This window comes from Sminthopsis crassicaudata, chromosome 4 (assembly GCF_048593235.1).
Source record: "Sminthopsis crassicaudata isolate SCR6 chromosome 4, ASM4859323v1, whole genome shotgun sequence".
Taxonomy (NCBI): domain Eukaryota; kingdom Metazoa; phylum Chordata; class Mammalia; order Dasyuromorphia; family Dasyuridae; genus Sminthopsis; species Sminthopsis crassicaudata.
In genome coordinates, this window is record NC_133620.1 from 23,089,085 (window position 1) to 23,104,700 (window position 15,616).

The 15,616-nt window shown below is 40.4% G+C and overlaps 1 protein-coding gene across 1 annotated transcript in view; it reads right to left on the minus strand.

The window, feature by feature from the left end:
- ZYG11A (zyg-11 family member A, cell cycle regulator) overlaps positions 1-15,616 on the minus strand; it is a 32,850-nt gene that overhangs the window by 12,400 nt on the left and 4,834 nt on the right. The window contains exons 3-5 of the mRNA XM_074265914.1: positions 9,338-10,092; positions 7,714-7,854; positions 342-518 (exon numbers count right to left, since the gene is read on the minus strand). Of these exons, the coding sequence (XP_074122015.1) occupies positions 342-518; positions 7,714-7,854; positions 9,338-10,092 (1,073 nt within the window). The remainder of the gene's footprint in view (positions 1-341; positions 519-7,713; positions 7,855-9,337; positions 10,093-15,616) is intronic.

The following is a 15,616-nucleotide window of genomic DNA, read 5'->3' on the forward strand; positions in this document are numbered from 1 at the left end:
GAAAAATATCAGGCACTACCTCAAATCTATTCTTCCTTTAATTTACAACAAGGTCTTCCTTGATCATTAAAGAAAGCTGAACAAGAAACTCGCCCAGAGTTCACTGCCACTGTTCCTTCCTCCATGTCCTTAAGAGCCAGGTCAAACATCAAACAACTTGCTGGAAACCAAAATGGAGCCAGATCTGCTTCTACCATCCTGGAAATTGATTTTGAATTATGCAAAAGAGAAAAAGATGCCCACGCCAAAGCTGGCATATGCCCTATGGAGAACAGGGATAGAAAGCAAGGTTCTAAATACTCCCAGATAAGTACAGTAACAGAGAACTAGAATTAAATTACCTGCTGGTTATTAGGGAAATTTTTTAGAGCCTTGAGAAGTAAATGGATGACCTCTGACAACAAACGAACGGGCATACCCATGGCCAGACCCTGCCGGGTTAAATTGAGGGTGCATGCACTGGCTGTGAACTGCACAGGCAAGTCCAAGGGGTGATTCCTCATTCCTACAGCCACAAGCTGAAGACAAAAGAAGAAAAAAAACGTTACCATCGGACCATTATTAAAACCAACACGCCCTTTGTCTGCCTTGAGGTCACACAAAAAGGCTACTTAAAGCCAAGGTGGTTTTGGCAGTCATTTATGTGGTGAAGGGACGATTCCTCTTCCTGAACTCAAATCTGGCCTTAGACACTGTGTGACCCCAGGCAGATCACTTCACCCTGTTTGCCTCGATTTTCTCATCTGTAAAATGAGCTGGAGAAGGGAAAAGGCAAACCCACTTCTGTATCTGTGATAAGAAAGCCCCAAATAGAGTCATGGGAGAGTTGGACACAAATGGAAAGACAAATGAACAGTATTTGAGGGGGTTTTTTTGGTTTGTTTTGTGAAAGTACTTTAACGGGACTGTACCTCAGAGACCAGGAACTTGAACCTGACTTTGTATCCTGGCTCCACGGCTAAATTGGTGGCACTAGCAGGCAAGCTGCCCCCTCCCCGATCTTCAGTTTCCCCTTTGGCAGGTGAGGGGTTGACTGAGATAACCTCCAAAGGTGCTTCTAAGCTCTGACATTCTCAGTTCAAAAGTCTCTTCCAGTGCTAATGTTCTACATCAGGAGAGCCATTGTAGGTAATGTGAAGAATGCTACCCCCCCCCCCCCCGAGTCAGGACTTGGGGCATTCTCTAAACCCTAGTTCCTTCCTCTGTAAAATGAGGGGGTCCTTATGGGAACAGAGTGCGGAACACAACATTGCTGTTTCTGATTTCTATTTCAAAAATGATTAGAAACACATGAGAAAACATCAATACTATCCGAAAAGTCAATTCACAACCATTAGCTCTTGCACAAATGGTCTCTGAGGCACAGAAGGGCAATCATGGTCAGTTATTGGAACACTGATGCATTATTGGTGGAGTTGTGAAAGAATCCAACCATTCTGGAGAGCAATCTGGAATTATACCCAAAAAGTTATCAAAATGCGCATACCCTTTGACCCAGCAGTGCAACTAACTGGGTTTATATCCCAAGGAAATACTAAAGAAGGGAAAGGGACCGGTATATGCCAAAATGTTTGTGGCAGCCCTTTTTGTAGTGGCTAGAAACTGGAAAATGAATGGATGCCCATCAATTGGAGAATTGTTGGGTAAATTATGGTATATGAATGTTATGGAATATTATTGTTCTGTAAGAAATGACCACCTGGAGGAATACAGAAAGGCTTGGAGAGACTTACATCAACTGATGCTGAGTGAAACGAGCAGAACTAGGGGATCATTATACACTTCAACAATGATACTGTATGAGGATGTATTCTGATGGAAGTGGATATCTTCGACAAAGAGAAGAGCTAATCCAATTCCAATTGATCAATAATGGACAGAATCAGCTACATCCAGAAAAGGAATACTGGGAAATGAGTGTAAACTGTGGGCATTTTTTTTTTCTTCCCAGATTATTTTTACCTTCCGAATCCAATTCTTCCTTTGCAACAACAATAACAACAAAATTTGGTTCTGCACATATATATTGCACCTAGGATATACTATAAGATATTTATTATGCATGGGAATGCCTGCCATCTAGGGGAGGGGGTGGAGGGAAGGAGGGGAAAAATTCGGAACAGAAGGGAGTACAAGGGATAATGTTGTAAAAAAAAAAAAAAAATTACCCATGCATATGTAACTGTCAAAAAAAATGTTATAATTATAAAAATTAATTAAAAAAATAAATTAAAAAAAAAAAAAAAAAAAAGAAGTTCTACTAAGGAACTTGTCTTTTATATTTCTCCCCAACTCTATTTCATATTTATCATTACTAGCATCTATTGTAGCTTTTATTTAGTCTATAATTTCTTTCCTTAAATAAACCTACTTTTTGCCAAAGATAATGGCCATTGTGAATTCTTCACATGACCAGACCCCAAGATTCGGTGTCAACCATCATCTGGTGTCTAGATTAGCCACATTGTTATTTATCTCCTAATCTATGAGTTTATGTAATCTATTTATTGCTTGGGATGGTGATGTTCAGTAATAAATCATATTTACATAACTTAAAAAAAACAACAACAACAACAAAAAATCATGGTCAGTTATTCGTGTCTCCGGTTCTCTTGCTCCGCCTCTTCTGGCTGTGCGACCACGAGCAAGTCACTTAATCCCTGAGCTTCAGTTTCTTTATCTGACAAAGGGGAGCAGTATCACCCACAATATTTATTTTACAAGGATTCTGTGAGGATCAAATGAGACATTAATTTGAAGGGCCTTGTGCACAAATGAGTCATGTCCATGTGGCCAAGTCCAGATCTTTTGTTCTGGCTCTGATCTTCACTCATTTCTTTACAACCCTAACACCTCAACCTTGGAGAGCTTTCCACAACTCCACCACCAATCAATGAAGATCCCCATTTTCTTCACAACCCTTGAGGAAATAAGTCTCCTTAATTACTTTTGCCAGTTAGATGTGGTACCTCAGAGTTGTTTTAATTTGTACTATTGATTATTAGGTGAATAAAATGTTTTCCAAGTAATTATCAAATTAGTGTCTCTTTGAAAATTAACTAGTCACAACCTTTGACCATTTATGTTAAGTGGCAATTACATTTCTAAATGTGTGACCAATTTTTATAGATGCTACATTTCTAACTTTTCCCAATCTTTTGCTTTTCTTTTCATTATTTTTACTGCACATTAATGAAATAAATTATGCCTATTTACAACCCTTTTCTATTTAAGAAGAAAAAGCCCTGTCACCTCTACAACTTATATTTTCTTATTTTTAAGTGATTAAAAAAAAAATTAACATCCAGCTTTAATCCACTGAAGTATTTAGCAGGAGATAAGGGCTCACGTCAATTTCCCACCCAACTGCTGACCAAAATTTTTCTAGGTACATTTTTAATGCAATGAATCCTTTCCCCTACTTTTGTTTCCTAACTTAAGAGCACCTTAAGAAGATGGATTTAGCTGAAAGTCAAATCTCTCTTCTATAACAAAGATCTGTCTCTGTTTTTTCCCAGGTGTCAACTAGCACCAATGACAATAATCACCTAGTAACAGTTTAAGTCTGAGAATTCAAGACCAGGTTTTTCCCCCCAACATATCTTGTTATTCTTGCTCATCTGAAAAGAAAATTAAAAACACACACACACAAATGATTTACATAGTTCTCTCTCTAAACACTGGATATTCCTCCCACTTCTATTTCATCCAATCCCATCCCATCTAGCCCCCTATACATACCCACAAGGGGTATTCCCTTCCTCATCTGTGACAAACAAGGGAGAACATGGTAGCACCACACAGGGATTGTTTAGGACAGTGCCATCGAACTCAAAATAGAAGCAGGGCCACTAAACCAGAAAATTATGAATGTGGCTATCTAGTGACTTAGAAAACCACATATTAAAATGATCTAAATTGTATTTTTGATTCATTTTTTTTTGGGGGGGTGGGAGGGAGAAATAAAGATTAAGTTACTCGACCAGGGTCACACAACTAATAAATGTCCCAGGGTCCTCCTGACTCCACTGAGCCATCTAGGTGCAGCCCAATTACATTTTTCTTTCCCCTGAGGTAATTGCCCAGGGTCACACAGCTAGGAGGAAGAGTTAAGTGTCTGAGACCACATTTGAACTCAGTTCCTCCTGATTTGAGGGCTGGTGCTCTATCCACTGCACCATCCAATTACGTTTTAAAGCACTGTGGGCAGTATGTCTGATACCTTTAGGGGATCAAATGAGAATGTACATAAAATGGCTTGTAAAATCTAAAACACTAAATAAGTAGAGACAATTATTATTTCCTTCAGATATGGTGGTTTGAGAATTGTCCTTATCCTGGTATATGTTAAGTAATCTCTCAAATAGTTCATCATTTTAATGAGGTTTCTTTTTTGTTTTCTTTACTGATAGAAAATATAAATGATTTTGCAGTTTATCTGGCATCTCTGACTGAGAACTCTCATTTATCGTTTATTTTTTGTTGAGAGAGGTGATTTGGTTATATCCCGTTATCTGAATGAACTGGCCCTCTCCATTTCCAAAGCTAATTCCTCAAATACTTTATTACATCAGAAAGGATTTCAAATATAATGTCAACTATAAGGTGGAAAAATAAGGAATGCTTGGTTGTAAAAAGCGTCGGCAGGATGGAGTGGACAAAGGGTAGCCCCTGGAACGTGCAGCAGCTGTGTGCTAGTAGTGTGACCCTGGGTACAGGTCCCATGACCCACTGGAACCGCAGGTGATTCAAGAAAACCAGCTGCAATGCTGGGCTGTCCTGAGGAAGTGATTTGCTCACAGGAAGCTCCCTACAATAATAATTTTTTAAAAATTTGTCCAGATTTACTTCTTAAAATTTCTAACATTTCTCCATTGCCTATTACACTGTTTCTTAGCGTAAGCTAGTTATTTTTTATTGTGAGGAAATCCTATACTTTTTCTTCTTTTGTTAAACATTTTATTAAAGGGTTGTCTTGCCTAGTATTTATATAATCACACAGAATTTCTGGCTTACATATCTTATTATGATCTTAATGACTTTAAAACAAAGACCCATTTATTTAACAAGATCCTGTGATCTATATAGTTACAGCAAATCCACAGAAACTCCTCTTTTAAGAATTCCCTTTTTTCTCCCTGAAAGTACAATGCTGTCTCTGCTGAGCATCACAGAGTCCTGGCCTGCTCCTTTCCCTACCCTTGGGCTCACCCTGCCCCTCCTGACCCCCCATTGGTCCCTGATGATCCCTTGCTTGCCAGGGGCTCACCCTATTGGCTCCAGACATCGCACACATCCATCAGCTCAGTACACTGCTAGGGTTCATGGGAAGCACCAGCCTCGGCCTTCCTGAAAGCAGGGATTATAGGCCAGACCCACGTGCTCGGCATCCCCTGAAGAATGCCAACCCTCAGGAGCCAGCAGGCAGAGTCCAAGGACGAGCCATCACAAAGGCCTGGTGGGTCTCACAGAGCCATCCAATAGGAGCCAAAGCTGGAGGAAGGCTTCCCGCACTTGGAACACTGATGGGAGGACATCTTTGGGGGCATACCCACACTAAGAGGTTTACCAACCCAGCTAAATAAGATTTTCTTCTCCTAAAGCATCTTTCCATATCTGCTTACACTCACTGAGGATCTACAAACTCTGAAAGCAAGAAATTAGGAGATTTTCTATGGTACCTTTGCTCACAATAATGATGAAATTTAAACTTAGGACTGTGAATGAGTCAGTCCATGGCCCAGGTTCTCTCTATCTTCAAGTCAGTAGAATGAGTCATTTTCTGTAAACAGTCATCATAAAATAATTCCTCATTTTGGAGAGGCTTGACTGAAAGCAGCTGTTTAGACAGATAGTCCAGATCAGGTGATTTTTTTTTTTTTTTTTTAAAGAAAACAAACTTTTTATTCTTTTATTTTCCATTTTTCAACTTCATAGTCTCTTTTAAAGAATTTCTTCCAGGACAGCTAGGTGGCACAGTGGATAGAGCAGCAGCCATGAAGTCAGGAGGATCTGAGTTCAAATCTACTCTCATCCACTTAATGCTTCTAGCTGTGTGACCCTGGACAAGTCACTTAACCACAATTGCCTCAGCAAAAAAATAAAAACAAAATAAATTCTTCCTATTTCTTATTCTAAAACTTTATTTGAGGTGCAACCTTAATTTCATTTCTTTTCTCCCTTTGTCTAATATAGGTTTTATTTCTCATGATCTTTCCAGATAATAATTGAGAATATCCTTGAGAAAGGCCATTTGGTGTGTGCTGTGAAACCTGTACAGCAGAGTCCTAAAAGAGTCACAGTTCTGTGCACACTCCTCTTTTGCTGTTATGTTTTATATATGGAAATAGTCAATTTATTTGGTGTTTAATTCAAAATAAAGGGAACATTTTTGGTTTGCTTTTTACAAACTACTTTGCTGATGACAATATCTAGAAAAGTATTTGCTTCCTTAGGTCCCTAACATGCATTTTGGAGTTCTAGAGATCCATAAGAAAATGGTTAGCTCAGATAACTATCTCTCAGCCAGCAGGGAATGCATCAGAAAGGCTCTCAATATCTTCTGAACTGAGATAAGGGAAGAGGGAGAGGTCACTGATCTAATGCAATTCAAAGTTCTCATTTTAACAGAAGATATTCTGGCCAAGAGTTGTATATATCCCTTCCTACTTTCAATTTTTTTATGGTTCAATTTAATAGCAACGAGGTGGTGAGTTCCTTAAAGTCAAGAATCTTCCCTTATTCATCTTTATAGCCTAGAGAATTCCAATTGAAGGTCTTATGTAATAAGTGTCCAATGAAATAAAGTATCTGAATAAAAACATGGGGCATTGAGCTAACTATTGAAAAAATATGGAGGATATTAAATTTATGGCAAATTTATCAACTATCTAAACATCATTTTGTCAACAAAGTAAGGAGCCCCTGACGATGCTTTACAAGGCAATGAGAATGCCAAGTGGTTTAAGACCTCCTTAGCCTGAGGAAGGACCCTAAGTAACAGTCAAGCCCAGTTTAGTTTTTACATTTTTACATTAAATATCTTCATTTGATTTCCTCTATCATCGAACATATCTGTTTACAGGACCACATACCCATCCTTCTTCCTTTTCACTTTTCGCTCCATTCTGATCTCGATACTTTACAAACTAAATGGGGATTTTTAAAAACAGAGACTGCTGATGAAAAAGCTGCTATAAGTTTAGAGCCATATATATCCTGCTTGACTGAAGAACTGCTTTTGCAACAAGTGGCATCAGGCTACCCAAATGGCCAGGGCCCAAAGTTTAGAATCACCAGTTCCGACTTACTGGAAATGAAGTAATTTAAGGCAAAGTAAAACTAAGCCCAGAGTTTCTGAAGTCTAAGCCAGGGCTCTCCCTATGCCCCAGACGGCCAAGTGGTCAGCAGCTGTGCAATCCTGCCTTCCCTCCCTCCATGACTTCCACCTCCCCAGTGGAGAGGAAGGCCCCCAAGCCAGGCATCTCATCAGACCTACCACAGCGCCACCTTTACATCCTGCATATATGTACTATGATGATGATCAGAAAAAGGAAGCCTCCAAAAAGTAAGTTGTTTTTCTCCACCCCAACAACTATGTAATGCATACACAAGTGCATCCAGTGAACCAAACCCCCACCAATTCCAGATTTACTCATCCATGTCATTCAGCATTCCATGGATGACTCTTTTTCAGCTAAGTTACAGTGTTACCTTTAAAACAGCTGGCTTGGTTATTTGCATGTAAAATGTCTGGGTGAAGAGGCGGATGAGGGCTTCCTTCATAAAGCATACTCTCTCACTGTATCTCCTCAGAGCTTCAGAAATCTGAGTGACATTCGCTCCTCCTGCAACCTTCAAAACAAAAGATCCAGAAGACTTTTGAGTTTTTCTCCTCAGTTTTCAAAACAGACTTTAAAAATTTCAAATTTAATTACAAAGTGACTTCAGAGATGTGTCCCAGACTCACATAATGTTAGTAATGAAAAGAAATGGAAGAATATGAGAATAAAACCACTTAGAAGTAATGATACATTAACCATTTCATTCAATCCTGTTTTAAAAGGAAAATAAAAATTTTAAAGAACATTTCATCTGAATACTATTCAACAGCCTATGGCGAATAGGAAATAATGACACAAGGACAGTTAAGAAAGAAAAGGAACCCGCTACCAAAAAGCCATTTCAGAATAACTGTGGTTAAAAGACCAAGACCTGAATTTCTTGATATTTCTCATTAAATACCCTCTCTCTAGTCTGTGATAGGAACAAAATGTTCCAATGGATACAATACACATATTTTGAATAGCTACATGATTTCAGTGTGGGCATTTTTCTTAGTTGTCAAGATCAAGATAATTAACTCATGAGGCCATGGGTCAGAAGGACTGTTTCTGGTAAAACAGATGCACAGCCCAAGGCTATTCAAGCTTGGACTCAGCCCAGATAGCCCTGGAGAAGCCAATCCCCTCCAGGGTGATTCCTCAAGGAAGCACCCAAGGACATTTAGTGGAAAAACATGACATATAATGATTAAAATGCTATTAACTTAATTAGCAATGAGGTAGTACAGCAGATGGAATGCTGGATTTGTCAGGAAGACCTAAATTCAAATCCAATCTCAGATATTTGCCATGTGATCTTGAGCAAATCACCTGACTGGTCTGCCTCAGTTTCTCACCTATAAGACAGGGATGACAGCAACCTACTGTCTCTTCTCAGGGCAGTTGTGAGGACCAAATGAGGTAATGTTTGACAAGTGCTTTTCAAAGCTTCAAGCATTAGAGAAATGCTAGCAAGTCACTAGACTAGAGCTCCTAGAGAGCAAGGCCAATTTTTTGCCGTTCTTTGTAGCTCTAGATTGGAGCACAGCACCTGGCACAGAGCAGCTGCGCCCCTAACCGAAGTGGGAAACATGAGAACTAAATGAGAAAACATGACATGAAATGTTTGGCCAAACAGAGCTGATTAACCAACAGTCCCCTCTTTGGTGACAGCAGCACCAAAAGGTCTAAGAGCCACAGGGCAATCTATCTTCCCAGGCCTCCAAGTAGATGAGAAAGGAAGCTCTTGGCGGGAAGGATTCTTTCATGGTATCATAGCTGTAGGAGCCCACCTCCCCTTTTACATATGAAGAAACTGAATCCTAAGAAGGTAGTAAATGACAGAGACAGGATTTGAATCTAGCTCTTTCCACTGTAGCATTGTACCAACCCCCAGTCCCTCCTGGCCTTCCTCAGCCAATGTGCCCCGAAAGCCTCACGAGCTAGGTCTGACAGGATGCTGAGCCTGCCTTCCCCCTTCCCCAGTCACCCATGCAGGTCCCCCCAGAACACACCATGAAGCTGGGCTCTGAGGTAAAGAAGTCAGAGTAGCCGGCGTCCGTGGCCAGCAGTCCCACAAACTGCATCGCCGGCCGCTGCCGGACAAAAGCTTCGACAGCTTCATCGGTGATGTGTTTGCCCCCAGAGATATCTAGCGACATGATATTGGGCAGGATGTCTTTCTGCTGAAGCAAATGAAAGGCCAGGTCTGAGGTGAACTGCTGGTCATCCGAAATGTCAAGGTGAACCAGGGCCTGCAGTTCTCTGATGACGTCCAGGATCTGAGGCGTGGTCATTGTCAAGCACTTCAGATAGTGCATGGTGAGAGATTTGAGCCGGTGTTTGCAGGCGAGAAGTGCAGAAAGGTCAGAGACCGAGGTGTTGGAAATGTCCAGACTCTCTAATCTAGGCAGCAGAGCAACATCCGCCAAGTCCCTGTTCTGAAAAGGAATATTGGAAACACTTAAAACCCGCAGCCCCGCCAGCTGGCTGAAGCGGGGGCTCCCGGCCTCCTCCACGGGCAGCGTTCCTGAGTTCAGCACGAGGCACTGAAGGTGTTTCTGGGTCCACGGACTGCTGCCAAGACCAGTTAGGATATCTGGGATGGTGAGTTCTGCACTCACACCGGCAGCGTCCAGTTCAATAATGCGGTGATGGCAGAAGGCTTTCTGGAAAGCCGCTGCAGAAAGCTTGGCCTTCCGAATGCATACTTGCTTCAGCTGCATTTGATTGCCTTGAAAAATGCCTACGGTTCGATCATTCAGCTTGCCTGCAAAGGAATAGGAATCCAAGCCTGTTAAGTTAAACAGCAACAGAGTTCCAGGGAGACCTTAATCATTTGTCAGTAATAATAATGACTAAAGCACTTTACGTTCCACAAAGGCCCTAATGGGCTTTCCCCCCACCTTTTGAGCTCTCCAATGAACTTTTCTTCAGACTTCATCGCTCCCTACTCTCCCCACATGGGATCTCCTTCATAAGTCCCTGAAAGGACCTCATCCTGCCAGCACTTAACAAAGGACTTGGTTTTTTCTTTCTTTCACCCAATAAAACAAAGATAAAATGCTATTTTTAAAAGTGAATACACAAAACTGTTTGTACTACTGTCATTCTACCCAGGTTACTTTTACCTTCGGAATCCAATTCTTAGCACGCAACAAGAAATTTGGTTTTACACACATATATTGACTGTATCCAGGATATAAGGTAACACATTTAACATGTATGGGATTGCCTGTCATCTAGGGGAGGAAGTAGAGGGAGGGAGGGGAAAATTTGGAAAAGAAGTGAATACAAAGGATAATGTTGTTAAAAAAAAAAAAAAATTACCCATGCATATGTACTGTCAAAAAAAATTATAATTATAAAATTAATTTTTTTTTTTAAAAAGTGAATACACAGCTAGGTGGTACAGTGGATAGAGTACAAGCCCTGAAGTCAGGAAGATCTGAGTTCAAATCTGATCTCAGACACTTAACACTTCCTAGCTATGTGACCCTGGGCAAGTCACTTAACCTCAATGGCCTCAGCAAAAAAAAAAAAAAGAAAAAGAATACAAAGGTCAATCAGATACGAAAGTTGTTTTAGGAGAGATAGCAATGATCAGTCTCAAGGAAGGAACACTGGATTTGGAATCAGAAGGCCACAGTTCAAATCAGATGGCAATAATAAAGGCTGATGGGGAACCTGCCCCACTGTGTCCCAGCAGGTTCTGATGAAAACCTATTCCACAAAGGCTAGATGAGTCATGGTCATATGAGGTGAGGGCCAGATGCAGGATTCTGCCCCAGGCTGGGGACGTCCATCTCTCTGCACTGTTCCCTGCTTCTATCCATCACCTCAAAAGAAGGTAAGAAAAGTATGGGAATGTAGCATGAGGCCAAGGCAGCTGTTGCACATGTGCATGCATGTATGGGAGGGTGAAGGGGGGAGGGTTCCCCCCTGGTCTGATAAAAGTTGTCACCCAACTAATCACCAATGTCTTAAAAACTACCCCAAAACTCTATTCAAAGCAAAACTTACTTGAATCACTTTTACTTTAATAACAATTGTGCTATTGCACTGTTACTCTTACTAACTCTATATCCCAAATGGATCAAAGACAGAAGAAAAGGACCCAAGTTGTAAGAAAGAACCGGAAACCCACTGTATTATGTGACTACAATGGAAGAGGATAAGAAAGAAACAAAGGAGGACAGTTTTAGAAAACCAGAGAAGGGAACTCCAGCTGAGCAAAGTGAGCAGAACCAGGACAACTTTATGGGATGAACCATAAGCAATAATCAGAAAAGTGATAATGAAACAAGTCTGTCTGCCTCTCTTTGGGGAAAAGGTTCCAGACAGAACCAAGACTACACAAATTTGCTGTGCCTCCAAATATTTGTTACAAGGTCGGTCTTTTCTAGGCAGGTGGAGGGAGCAGTAACAAGTGATACAAAAGGAATGCAATGAAAATTTTAAAACACAGCAAAGAGGGCCAGCTGGGCAGCACAGTAGATAGAGCACTGGCCCTAAAGTCAGGAGGACCTGAATTCAAATCCAGCCTCAGCCATTTACTAGTTGTGTGATTCCAGACAAGTCACTTAATCCTCTTCCTCCCAAAAAAGACAAACACAAGAGAGAATAGGAGAAAGTTCAGCAGGTCAACATTGTTACCAGATTAAAATTATCATTTAAAAAAAAAAAAAAAAAAAAAAAAAAAAACAAGCTTATGTAATAAATCAATAGTTTTATATAGTCTTTTTTTCCTGGATTTCCTCATATATGCAAATATTTGGTTTTTTGATGAGTTTTCTAGTTCATAATTTTAAAAAAATAATTATGCTCCATCTAGTACTTTGGGGAAAGGAAAATCACAAACACAAATAATAAGACTGGAGAAGGGAATGCAGAAGAAGAGAAAATTACAAAAAGCTGATGTTGATCTTGCCTCTAAGTATTTATATCTGAGTGGCAAATACAGGTAGTGAAGGTACAGGATCCTGCCCAATATTTGGTATTGACCTCAAAGGTTTAGAAAGAAAAGTATAAAATGTTAACATTTTAATGTACATTTTCTGACCCAGATTCCACATAAAAGCAGGAATCTTTTACGCTATCTTTGACAAACTGTCACCAAGCATCAATATAGACAGAGAACCTCACTGTACTTTTTAAAAATAAATTTTTTTTAACATGAACCCTTAAGATCCAGCCAATTGATCTGTTCACCCTATACCAACCCTGAAAAAGGTCAAGCATAACATAACTGACATCTATTACAAGCAACTTTCTATTTTCATGGTTTTCTGTCAGAAGAAAGCAAATGTGTGAGTAGGATGAGGGAAGAGCACCTAATGTTTCTGATCCAATCCTTTTGTTACTTAGAGCTTTTCAGAGTTGTAGTAATTACCTACATCATTCTTTTGATTTTTCCTTGCCTGTTCTGCATCACTTCATACCTAACATGCTGCATTTCTTTGCTTATCCACTAACACAAGGTGCGACAACCACCAGGCTTAAATACCTCCCTACAAGGTAAGAAAGGCCAGCTAGCTGAGAGGTGAGCAGCCATGGCTGTCCTCCCTCCCTCACCCGACCCTTACTGATTTCCTCTCACCCCTATAATTAATCTCCTTCTCTCCCAATGACTTTTTATAGGGCAGCTAGGTGGTACCATAGTGTGCAGTCTTGGACTGAGTTCGGAACTCCTCCCGAGTTCAAATAGGACTACTGGCTGTGTGTCCCTGGGCAAGTCACTTCACCCTGGTTACCTCTGCTTCTCCATGTAAAATAAGCTGGAGAAGGAAATGGCCAACCTTTCCTGTATCTCTGCAAGAAACCCCCAAAGGGGATCATGCATGGAGTAGGACAGAACTGAAAATGAACCCGATATTTGGCTATAAATGCCTGGTCAATTCCAACTGACTTGTGATGGAGAGCCACACTAGAGGAGGGGACTATGGAGACTGAATGTGGATACCAACACAGTATTTTCACCTTTAACTTTGTTGTTTGCTTGTTTATGCAGTTTCCCCCACCCCTTTTTGGTCAGATTTTTTTTTTTTTTTTGCGCAGCAAGAAAAATGTGGAAATACTTTTAGAAGAATTGCCCATGTTTAACCTATATATTGGATTGTTTTCTGTCTAGAGAAAGGGGAGGAGGGAGGAAGAAAAACATGGAAAACAAGGTTTTTAAAGAGTGGATGTTGTATCAATATACATATCTGGAAAAAGAAATCTATTAATAAATATTTGTTGAATTGAGCAGTTTCTGTGTGCATGTGCTGTGCCCTTCCAGGAGAATCAGTTCTCCAAGGACAGGTATTTTTTCATTTTCATTTTTAAAATCCCAGTGCTGGGGCAAGGCTCAGAGTCCTATGGACGGGGCTCTCCCAAACACTGCACGAATGTATCTGAGTCCACAGACAACTTACATTAAAGAAATTATCCAAAAAGAGGAGATATGAGAGCCGTGGACCAGAACTTCTTGATATTGTTGGTGCTGAAGAACTAAATGTGCTTAAAGAGACAGCCAACAACTACATCAAGGGACCTCCATTTGCCAGGTACAATGCAGAACACCCACCCATGGAGAAGGTCTGTCAATCCTAAGTTTGTTTGACAACAGTAATGTCAGAGTCTGACAAGGGGATAAGATGCATCAAGGCAAAAACAAATGGAATTTTTATCTCCAAACTAATGGAGGGAGCCCGTGTTTGCCAAAGCCCCCAGAGGTGCCCAGTGGTAACTCATGGAGTCAGTAGGCCGGCCTTTTATGCTGGGTAGACTTCAGCAAAGGCATAACAAATGGCCTTAAAAGTTTATTGTAGATAAACTGCACTAATGACAGCACTAGAAAAACCAGTGGCGACTGACTTCAGGTTGTTCTTGCACTGTAACTACAATGTCCTACCTTGACTCCAATCTTGCCTCTCTGCCCTCTTCAGCCCCTTCGTGATTATCAGGTTCCTCTTCAGGCTCTAGACTTTCTCTAAGTCATCCTCTTCCCCTTCTCTCTTACAAAGCTTTTTCTTACATTGTCTTCCTGCAGAAGGGTAAACCCCTCAAGGCAGGGATTATCTTTCTGTTTCTATTTGTTTTCCCAGTCTGATCCCTGGCACATAGGAAGTACTTAATGCTTGTTGACTCAGAAACATGATGGATGTTCAGTGTTATTTAATTGTCAAAGTAACAATGACAGCCAACAACTATTTAAAAACCGTCCTACAATAGAAAGAATGGGCCAGTTTTTAAAGTGTCTCAAGTCATTTCTGCTTTTTTCTGCTTTATAAAAATAGTTGTCTTCTAAAATATGTTATTTATATTTTCTGTTTAATGAGGAACAAGGGTGAGGTGATTGGGAAAGATGGAAATATTTCTTCCAAGAAAGAAAGTTTAAAAAGTTCTCGCTGATAACATGTTTCTAGTTTGATTAAAATGTGGGTTGGTCAGAGGGCAGTGCTGAGTGAGGAGCCTGGAAGGCCCAAGTTTGAACCCTGGTCAAGGCACTTGCTAACTGACTCCAGAGCCTCTTAGTGGGTCAGTTTCCTCAACTGCAAAGTAATCCCATCTCCCATAGTAGTTGTAGGGATCCGATGAGATGCCCAAGTCAAAAATGCTTTGCAAACCTCAGGACATAAAAATACCAGCTATTATGAGGATCTGGAATTATGATAAAGCTAATGAATTCAGAACAAATTTATGCAATTCAAAATGTTTTTCCAGGTCCCCTATTTAATACTTGATTTTTGGCAAAAAAAAAAATGAAAATAAAGTCATGTTTGTTTATTTGTAATTTGATTCTCTGCATATTAGGCTCAGTCTCATAAAAAACTGCTGCAAAAGTATCTGGCAGCTGAATAATTTTGTCCCTACCTCCTAATAGCCTAAAGTGACCGAAATGTAAAAAACAAAACAAAATCCCCCACACCACCTAGAACTGCACTTTGCCCTTATTAGATATATGTGAACATGTGCCCTTGGTTCAGATTGGGACCTCCTGTGTCACAACAACAACACAATTCCATATTAATGAGTATTTTGGAGGCTCAGTCCTGTAATTTATTGATGTGAAGAATTCCCCCCACTGATCTCAGAGTCCTGGAAAGCTGTCCAGCTTATCCCAACTGATGTCGAGTGAAGTGAGAAGAACCAAGAGAATATTGTACCCAGCGACAACATGATTAAGTGGTGATCAATTCTGATGGACATGACTTTTCAACAACAAGGTGATTCAGGCTAATTCCAATAGACTTGTGATGGAGAGAGCCATCTGCCTCCAGAGAGGAGACTATGGGGACTGAATATGGTTA